The 11224-nt window shown below is 40.1% G+C and overlaps 1 protein-coding gene across 1 annotated transcript in view; it reads right to left on the bottom strand.

The window, feature by feature from the left end:
* LOC311121496 (complement factor D-like) overlaps positions 1 to 2084 on the bottom strand; it is a 5341-nt gene extending 3257 nt beyond the window's left edge. Inside the window, exons 1-4 of the mRNA XM_084195978.1 lie at positions 1981 to 2084; positions 1494 to 1650; positions 951 to 1092; positions 402 to 662 (exon numbers count right to left, since the gene is read on the bottom strand). Coding sequence (XP_084052104.1) covers positions 402 to 662; positions 951 to 1092; positions 1494 to 1650; positions 1981 to 2038 — 618 coding nt within the window. The 5' untranslated portion in view covers positions 2039 to 2084. The remainder of the gene's footprint in view (positions 1 to 401; positions 663 to 950; positions 1093 to 1493; positions 1651 to 1980) is intronic.
* Between the last annotated feature and the right edge of the window lie 9140 nt (positions 2085 to 11224).

Below are 11224 nucleotides of genomic sequence, written 5' to 3' on the forward strand. Positions count from 1 at the left end.
AGACATATTAATGTAATTAGAACATGTAGACATATTAATGTAATTAGAACATGTAGACATATTAATGTAATTACAACATGTGGACATATTAATGTAAATACAACATGTAGACATATTAATGTAAATACAACATGTAGACATATTAATGTAATTACAACATGTAGACATCTTAATGTAATTACAACATGTAGACATATTAATGTAAATACAACATGTAGACATATTAATGTAAATACAACATGTAGACATATTAATGTAAATACAACATGTAGACATATTAATGTAATTACAACATGTAGAAATATTAATGTAATTAGAACATGTAGACCATATTGAAGATCTGGTGGACGTATATTTTTACAGTCTACATTATATTACGTAATATTATGTGGTAGACTTACATCACAGGTGTCGCTGCGTGTGCTGGCAGCACACAGCATGTTGTTGGTGAACTTCCTGCCATAGTAGTCACTGCGGCCGCATCGAACACGGTTCATCACAGCGATGACCAGTTCCTGTAGCTTGTCAGGTCGTGACCCCAGGTTGTTCAGTGACCCCCACCCCGCCGTGTTGACTTCCTGGTCCGTGTCTGGGTCAGCTGCACCGTCACGCTGGAACTTCAGGGACTTTACAGCATCACTGGCCACGATTGGCCGGTCCAGCTGCCAATCATAGATACAAAAAAAATTGTTCTGAGGCAAGAGAACATGTAGCGTGTTCCCCAAATGGCACCCTACTTCCTATATAGTGCTCTACTTTGGACCAAAAAAGGAGTCAAAGTGGTCCAAAGTAGTGCACGGTGACGGTAATCGGGTACCAATTGGGAGGCAAACCACAAGCTGGTCTTAAAACCAACTGTTGGAGTTGGGTTGCACTGACCTGACAGTACAAGGAGACTGACACAGAGGAGACACAGAGAGACACAGAGGGGAGACTGGTATGGAACTTACCTTGACCAAAGCAATGTCATTATCATAGTTAGAGATGCTGAAATCAGGGTGACTGAACACTTGAACAATGTCAAAAGTTTGTTTAGAATCCTCTGGTTCGTTCAGAGAGTGAGCCCCTAGGACGACCTTCCTCCCTTCTGACCTGTCAATCAAAACAAACAGCACAAACAAATATCAGTTACAACAACTGATGATGATGATGATGGTGATGATGATGATGATGATGATGTTGTTGATATAGACTGCCCTGACCAGTGAATAATTTCATCAGCTTCAACTTCATAAACATTTTAAATAGGTCGGCAAATTAATAATGTGTTGCAAAATGCAGTTCATATAATGTATGCATCAGTTTGACTGGACAATTGGAGCATCATTTTATTTTCAAATTTTCCATTTACTGTAATTGATTGTGCATATACTGTGAACTTGTACTACGGTAAAATGTTCTTATAATACCGGTAGCGTAGAAACATGATAACCTCCACTACAGGCGAACTCACCCAGAGAGAAAGCAGTGTGCTACACTACAGGCGAACTCACCCAGAGAGAAAGCAGTGTGCGGCACTCATCACCCACTGATCAGCCACCAGAAACCCTCCGCACTCATGTTTCATCCTGCCGCCGTCGGCGACCTGCAGCGAGGCCATGTAGGGACGGGAGTGGGCCTCCGCCTCTCGCCCGCCGGTGATAGCATCACCTGAACATAGGCCGCAGATAGAGAATCATAAATCTGGATCTAAACATGTCGATAGGTGCATAGATATCTTTGATCTGATAGCGTTTTAGGAACAGGCAATTCAGTCATAGAAAATCAGAACAGAAATCGGCCTAAGGGTTCTTCAAAAAAGTCTAATGGTAATTCATAGGCGACCAAATAATTCAAATCAATTCAAAAGAGTTTGCAGAGAGATTTTGTTTGTTTGGCTTTGGAACCGTCATGCCAATAAACACCGGAAAGCAAGTAGAATGCAGTGTAGGTCATATTTTCTTATTGAGAAAAGCCATTATTGTAGAAGAATACACTTACTGCATAAAAAGACAGCCAGCAGAGCAGCAGTCAGGAACAACCCTCTCTCACAGCCCATGGTGTCAGTCTGTCTGGTTACTGGGTCTCTCAGAGAAGAGAACACACAGTATTATTCTGAACATAGAAAGGGAGGAAATCTATAAATCAGCCAAGTTGGCGCTGAGGCGAGGGGAGGACATGTCTCCAACATTCCCATAACTCCGACATGAAAAACAGGAAAGGAGATTGTTCTCAGTTCTCACACTTTCTCTTTTAGAATTAGTTGTCTAGGATTTCATGTTCATTAAGTTTCAACATCTTTTTTTGCTCGAATGTAAAACCAAATAGTCAAATATGTAAATGAAGAAATAGTTCAGTTTGTCAGTCTATATATCACATACATTTATACAATTATCAAATGGAAACATGTTGTATTACTTATCTTATATATGTTATATGTTATGTGTTATGTGTTATGTGTTATATGTTATATGTTATGTGTTATGTGTTATATGTTATATGTTATATGTTATGTGTTATGTGTTATGTGTTATGTGTTATATGTTATGTGTTATATGTTATGTGTTATGTGTTATGTGTTATGTGTTATATGTTATGTGTTATGTGTTATGTGTTATATGTTATATGTTATATGATATGTGTTATGTGTTATGTTATGTTATGTGTTCTGTGTTATATGTTATATGTTATATGTTATGTGTTATATGTTATATGTTATGTGTTATGTGTTATATGTTATCTGATCGCGTAGGCCCAAAGACGTCCTAATGCTCATTACACATCTGAAGTGTTGTAACCACCTCAATCTGTTAGAGCTGAACGTTTATGTCACGCCCTGGCTCTGGGGACTCTAATATGTTGAGCCAGGGTGTGTATAGTCTAACGCTGCGCCTTGGTCCTCCTCTATGTATGACGATCGTGACAGTTTACACTGAAGAGATACAGGAAACAGAACAGTTCTGCAAGAGAAGAGAAGAATGACTCCTCTTCCCGTGAATACAGATTAAAAACAGCTACTCAGCCAATCTAATGATACAGATTAAAAACAGCTACTCAGCCAATCTAATGACACAGATTAAAAACAGCTACTCAGCCAATCTAATGATACAGATGAAAAACAGCAACTCAGCCAATCTAATGATACAGATGAAAAACAGCAACTCAGCCAATCTAATGATACAGATTAAAAACAGCTACTCAGCCAATCTAATGATACAGATTAAAAACAGCTACTCAGCCAATATAATGATACAGATTAAAAACAGCAACTCAGCCAATCTAATGATACAGATTAAAAACAGCTACTCAGCCAATCTAATGATACAGATTAAAAACAGCTACTCAGCCAATCTAATTATACAGATTAAAAACAGCTAAGCCAATCTAATGATACAGATTAAAAACAGCTACTCAGCCAATCTAATGATACAGATTAAAAACAGCTACTCAGCCAATCTAATGATACAGATTAAAAACAGCTACTCAGCCAATCTAATGATACAGATTAAAAACAGCTACTCAGCCAATCTAATGATACAGATTAAAAACAGCTACTCAGCCAATCTAATGATACAGATTAAAAACAGCTACTCAGCCAATCTAATGATACAGATTAAAAACAGCTACTCAGCCAATCTAATGATACAGATTAAAAACAGCAACTCAGCCAATCTAATGACACAGATTAAAAACAGCTACTCAGCCAATCTAATGATACAGATTAAAAACAGCAACTCAGCCAATCTAATGATACAGATTAAAAACAGCAACTCAGCCAATCTAATGATACAGATTAAAAACTGCTACTCAGCCAATCTAATGATACAGATTAAAAACAGCTACTCAGCCAATCTAATGATACAGATTAAAAACAGCAACTCAGCCAATCTAATGACACAGATTAAAAACAGCTACTCAGCCAATCTAATGATACAGATTAAAAACAGCAACTCAGCCAATCTAATGATACAGATTAAAAACAGCAACTCAGCCAATCTAATGATACAGATTAAAAACTGCTACTCAGCCAATCTAATGATACAGATGAAAAACAGCAACTCAGCCAATCTAATGATACAGATTAAAAACAGCTACTCAGCCAATCTAATGATACAAATTAAAAACAGCTACTCAGCCAATCTAATGACACAGATTAAAAACAGCTACTCAGCCAATCTATTGATACAGATTAAAAACAGCAACTCAGCCAATCTAATGATACAGATTAAAAACAGCAACTCAGCCAATCTAATGATACAGATTAAAAACTGCTACTCAGCCAATCTAATGATACAGATTAAAAACAGCTACTCAGCCAATCTAATGATACAGATTAAAAACAGCAACTAAGCCAATCTAATGATACAGATTAAAAACAGCTACTCAGCCAATCTAATGATACAGATTAAAAACAGCTACTCAGCCAATCTAATGATACAGATTAAAAACAGCAACTCAGCCAATCTAATGATACAGATTAAAAACAGCAACTCAGCCAATCTAATGATTCAGATTAAAAACAGCAACTCAGCCAATCTAATGATACAGATTAAAAACAGCTACTCAGCCAATCTAATGATACAGATTAAAAACAGCTACTCAGCCAATCTAATGATACAGATTAAAAACAGCAACTCAGCCAATCTAATGACACAGATTAAAAACAGCTACTCAGCCAATCTAATGATACAGATTAAAAACAGCAACTCAGCCAATCTAATGATACAGATTAAAAACAGCAACTCAGCCAATCTAATGATACAGATTAAAAACTGCTACTCAGCCAATCTAATGATACAGATTAAAAACAGCTACTCAGCCAATCTAATGATACAGATTAAAAACAGCAACTCAGCCAATCTAATGACACAGATTAAAAACAGCTACTCAGCCAATCTAATGATACAGATTAAAAACAGCAACTCAGCCAATCTAATGATACAGATTAAAAACAGCAACTCAGCCAATCTAATGATACAGATTAAAAACTGCTACTCAGCCAATCTAATGATACAGATGAAAAACAGCAACTCAGCCAATCTAATGATACAGATTAAAAACAGCTACTCAGCCAATCTAATGATACAAATTAAAAACAGCTACTCAGCCAATCTAATGACACAGATTAAAAACAGCTACTCAGCCAATCTATTGATACAGATTAAAAACAGCAACTCAGCCAATCTAATGATACAGATTAAAAACAGCAACTCAGCCAATCTAATGATACAGATTAAAAACTGCTACTCAGCCAATCTAATGATACAGATTAAAAACAGCTACTCAGCCAATCTAATGATACAGATTAAAAACAGCAACTCAGCCAATCTAATGATACAGATTAAAAACAGCTACTCAGCCAATCTAATGATACAGATTAAAAACAGCTACTCAGCCAATCTAATGATACAGATTAAAAACAGCAACTCAGCCAATCTAATGATACAGATTAAAAACAGCAACTCAGCCAATCTAATGATTCAGATTAAAAACAGCAACTCAGCCAATCTAATGATACAGATTAAAAACAGCTACTCAGCCAATCTAATGATACAGATTAAAAACAGCTACTCAGCCAATCTAATGATACAGATGAAAAACAGCAACTCAGCCAATCTAATGATACAGATGAAAAACAGCAACTCAGCCAATCTAATGATACAGATTAAAAACAGCTACTCAGCCAATCTAATGATACAGATTAAAAACAGCTACTCAGCCAATCTAATGATACAGATTAAAAACAGCTACTCAGCCAATCTAATGATACAGATTAAAAACAGCAACTCAGCCAATCTAATGATACAGATTAAAAACAGCTACTCAGCCAATCTAATGATACAGATTAAAAACAGCAACTCAGCCAATCTAATGATACAGATTAAAAACAGCTACTCAGCCAATCTAATGATACAGATTAAAAACAGCAACTCAGCCAATCTAATGATACAGATTAAAAACAGCTACTCAGCCAATCTAATGATACAGATTAAAAACAGCTACTCAGCCAATCTAATGATACAGATTAAAAACAGCAACTCAGCCAATCTAATGATACAGATTAAAAACAGCAACTCAGCCAATCTAATGATACAGATTAAAAACAGCAACTCAGCCAATCTAATGATACAGATTAAAAACAGCAACTCAGCCAATCTAATGATACAGATTAAAAACAGCAACTCAGCCAATCTAATGATACAGATTAAAAACAGCAACTCAGCCAATCTAATGATACAGATTAAAAACAGCTACTCAGCCAATCTAATGATACAGATTAAAAACAGCAACTCAGCCTATCTAATGATACAGATTAAAAACAGCAACTCAGCCAATCTAGTGATACAGATTAAAAACAGCAACTCAGCAAATCTAATGATACAGATTAAAAACAGCTACTCAGCCAATCTAATGATACCGATTAAAAACAGCTACTCAGCCAATCTAATGATACAGATGAAAAACAGCAACTCAGCCAATCTAATGATACAGATTAAAAACAGCAACTCAGCCAATCTAATGATACAGATTAAAAACAGCAACTCAGCCAATCTAATGATACAGATTAAAAACAGCAACTCAGCCAATCTAATGATACAGATTAAAAACAGCTACTCAGCCAATCTAATGATACCGATTAAAAACAGCTACTCAGCCAATCTAATGATACAGATTAAAAACAGCTACTCAGCCAATCTAATGATACAGATTAAAAACAGCAACTCAGCCAATCTAATGATACAGATTAAAAACAGCTACTCAGCCAATCTAATGATACCGATTAAAAACAGCAACTCAGCCAATCTAATGATACAGATTAAAAACAGCTACTCAGCCAATCTAATGATACAGATTAAAAACAGCAACTCAGCCAATCTAATGATACAGATTAAAAACAGCTACTCAGCCAATCTAATGATACAGATTAAAAACAACTGTAGCCTAGTAATATATTAGAGACACATTAAGAGACAACATTTGATAAAACATGAGAATACACCATTCACCAAACTACCCCCATGCTAGACTGACCACCTTTTACAATCATGCAGAGCTAAACACATCATGGCTATATACAGGGAGTACCAGTACTGAGTCGATATACAGGGGGTACCAGGTAATAACATGGCTATATACAGGGAGTACCAGTACTGAGTCGATTTGCAGGGGTACGAGGTAAGAACATAGCTATATACAGGGAGTACCAGTACTGAGTCGATATAAAGGTGGTACAAGGTAAGAACATGGCTGTATACAGGGAGTACCAGTACTGAGTCGATGTGCAGGGGTACGAGGTAATAACATGGCTATATACAGGGAGTACCAGTACTGAGTCGATGTGCAGGGGTACGAGGTAATAACATAGCTATATACAGGGAGTACCAGTACTGAGTCGATGTGCAGGGGTACGAGGTAAGAACATGGCTGTATACAGGGAGTACCAGTACTGAGTCGATATAAAGGTGGTACAAGGTAAGAACATGGCTGTATACAGGGAGTACCAGTACTGAGTCAATATGCAGGGGTACGAGGTAAGAACATGGCTGTATACAGGGAGTACCAGTACTGAGTCGATGTGCAGGGGTACGAGGTAAGAACATGGCTGTATACAGGGAGTACCAGTACTGAGTTGATGTGCAGGGGTACGAGGTAAGAACATGGCTATATACAGGGAGTACCAGTACTGAGTCGATGTGCAGGGGTACGAGGTAAGAACATGGCTATATACACGGAGTACCAGTACTGAGTCGATGTGCAGGGGTACGAGGTAATAACATGGCTGTATACAGGGAGTACCAGTACTGAGTCGATGTGCAGGGGTACGAGGTAAGAACATGGCTATATACAGGGAGTACCAGTACTGAGTTGATGTGCAGGGGTACGAGGTAAGAACATGGCTGTATACAGGGAGTACCAGTACTGAGTCGATGTGCAGGGGTACGAGGTAAGAACATGGCTGTATACAGGGAGTACCAGTACTGAGTCGATGTGCAGGGGTACGAGGTAAGAACATGGCTATATACAGGGAGTACCAGTACTGAGTCGATGTGCAGGGGTACGAGGTAAGAACATGGCTATATACAGGGAGTACCAGTACTGAGTCGATGTGCAGGGGTACGAGGTAAGAACATGGCTATATACAGGGAGTACCAGTACTGAGTCGATGTGCAGGGGTACGAGGTAAGAACATGGCTATATACAGGGAGTACCAGTACTGAGTTGATGTGCAGGGGTACGAGGTAATAACATGGCTGTATACAGGGAGTACCAGTACTGAGTCGATGTGCAGGGGTACGAGGTAAGAACATGGCTATATACAGGGAGTACCAGTACTGAGTCGATGTGCAGGGGTACGAGGTAAGAACATGGTTGTATACAGGGAGTACCAGTACTGAGTCGATGTGCAGGGGTACGAGGTAATAACATGGCTATATACAGGGAGTACCAGTACTGAGTCGATGTGCAGGGGTACGAGGTAAGAACATGGCTGTATACAGGGAGTAGCAGTACTGAGTCGATGTGCAGGGGTACGAGGTAATAACATGGCTGTATACAGGGAGTACCAGTACTGAGTCGATGTGCAGGGGTACGAGGTAAGAACATGGCTATATACAGGGAGTACCAGTACTGAGTTGATGTGCAGGGGTACGAGGTAAGAACATGGCTGTATACAGGGAGTACCAGTACTGAGTCGATGTGCAGGGGTACGAGGTAAGAACATGGCTGTATACAGGGAGTACCAGTACTGAGTCGATGTGCAGGGGTACGAGGTAAGAACATGGCTATATACAGGGAGTACCAGTACTGAGTCGATGTGCAGGGGTACGAGGTAAGAACATGGCTATATACAGGGAGTACCAGTACTGAGTCGATGTGCAGGGGTACGAGGTAAGAACATGGCTATATACAGGGAGTACCAGTACTGAGTCGATGTGCAGGGGTACGAGGTAAGAACATGGCTATATACAGGGAGTACCAGTACTGAGTTGATGTGCAGGGGTACGAGGTAATAACATGGCTGTATACAGGGAGTACCAGTACTGAGTCGATGTGCAGGGGTACGAGGTAAGAACATGGCTACATACAGGGAGTAGCAGTACTGAGTTGATGTGCAGGGGTACGAGGTAATAACATGGCTGTATACAGGGAGTACCAGTACTGAGTCGATGTGCAGGGGTACGAGGTAAGAACATGGCTATATACAGGGAGTACCAGTACTGAGTCGATGTGCAGGGGTACGAGGTAAGAACATGGTTGTATACAGGGAGTACCAGTACTGAGTCGATGTGCAGGGGTACGAGGTAATAACATGGCTATATACAGGGAGTACCAGTACTGAGTCGATGTGCAGGGGTACGAGGTAAGAACATGGCTGTATACAGGGAGTAGCAGTACTGAGTCGATGTGCAGGGGTACGAGGTAAGAACATGGCTGTATACAGGGAGTAGCAGTACTGAGTCGATGTGCAGGGGTACCAGGTAATAACATGGCTATATACAGGGAGTACCAGTACTGAGTCGATGTGCAGGGGGTACGAGGTAAGAACATGGCTGTATACAGGGAGTACCAGTACTGAGTCGATGTGCAGGGGTACGAGGTAAGAACATGGCTGTATACAGGGAGTACCAGTACTGAGTCGATGTGCAGGGGTACGAGGTAAGAACATGGCTATATACAGGGAGTACCAGTATTGAGTCGATGTGCAGGGGGTACCAGGTAAGAACATGGCTGTATACAGGGAGTACCAGTACTGAGTCGATGTGCAGGGGGTACGAGGTAATAACATGGCTATATACAGGGAGTACCAGTACTGAGTCGATGTGCAGGGGTACCAGGTAAGAACATGGCTGTATACAGGGAGTACCAGTACTGAGTCGATGTGCAGTGGTACCAGGTAATTGAGGTAGATATGTACGTATACTGTAGGTAGGGGTAAAGTGAGTGCCAAAAGCGTAGCCATTTGATTAGCTATTTAGAAGTCTTATAGTTTAGGGGTAGAAGCTGTTCAGGGTCCTGTTGATTCCAGACTTGGTGCATCGGTACCACTTGCCATGCGGTAGCAGAGTGAAAAGTCTATGACTTGGGTGGCTGGAGTCTTTATCAATTTTTTGGGCCTTCCTCTGACACCGCCTGGTATAGAGGTCCTGGATGGCAGGGAGCTTGGCCCCAGTGATGTACTGGGCCGTATGCATTACCCTCTGTAGTGCCTTACGGTTGGATGCCAAGCAGTTGCCATACCAGGCGGTGATGCAACCAGTCAGGATGCTCTCAATGGTGCAGCTGTAGTTCTTTTGGAGGATCTGAGGGCCCATGCCAAATCTTTTCAGACTCCTGAGGGGGAAGAGGCGTTGTCGTACCTCTTCACAACTGCATGAGTATGTTTCTGGACGATGTTAAGTCCTTAGTGATGTGGACACCAAGGAACATGAAGCTTTCGACCTGCTCCACTACAGCCCTGTCGATATAGATGGGGGCGTGCTTGGCCCTCCGTTTCCTGTTGTCCACTATCAGCTCCTTGGTTTTGCTGAGGATTAGGGACAGGTTGTTGTCCTGGCACCACACTGACAATCTCCTTTCCTGTTTTTCATGTCAGAGTTATGGGAATGTTGGAGACATGTCCTCCCCTCGCCTCTCAGTGCCAACTTGGCTGATTTAAAAATACATTTATTTTTACTCGTTATTCACTGTGTCACAATTTCTATTTCCATTTTCATCTTTATCTTTAACTCTGCATGATTGTAAAAGGTGGTCAGTCTAGCATGGGGGTAGTTTGGTGAATGGTGTATTCTCATGTTTTATCAAATGTTGTCTCTTAATGTGTCTCTAATATATTACTAGGCTACATTGTGTTGTTAGCCAAGCCAGTCACCTATTGCAAAATGAAAGTGCAGTTTAGGGGTAGAATAAGGCCATACTGGGTTATGAGTTTACTGGCAGAAAGTACATGACATATTCAGAGACCCTCCTTGAGAAATGTTCCTATTAATCTGGTTTGTTTGAAGGTTGGCTGAGTTTGCTGTTTTTAATCTGTATCATTAGGTTGGCTGAGTTGCTGTTTTTATTTGACTATTTGGTTTTACGTTCGAGCAAAAAAAAGATGTTGAAACTTAAAGAACATGAAACCCTAGACAACTAATTCTAAAAGAGAAAGTGTGAGAACTGAGAACAATCTCCTTTCCTGTTTTTCATGTCGGAGTTATGGGAATGTTGGAGACATGTCCTCCCCTCGCCTCTGCGCCAACTT

Source organism: Coregonus lavaretus (assembly GCF_964263955.1).
Source record: "Coregonus lavaretus genome assembly, contig: HAP1_SCAFFOLD_404, whole genome shotgun sequence".
In the NCBI taxonomy this organism is placed as follows: domain Eukaryota; kingdom Metazoa; phylum Chordata; class Actinopteri; order Salmoniformes; family Salmonidae; genus Coregonus; species Coregonus lavaretus.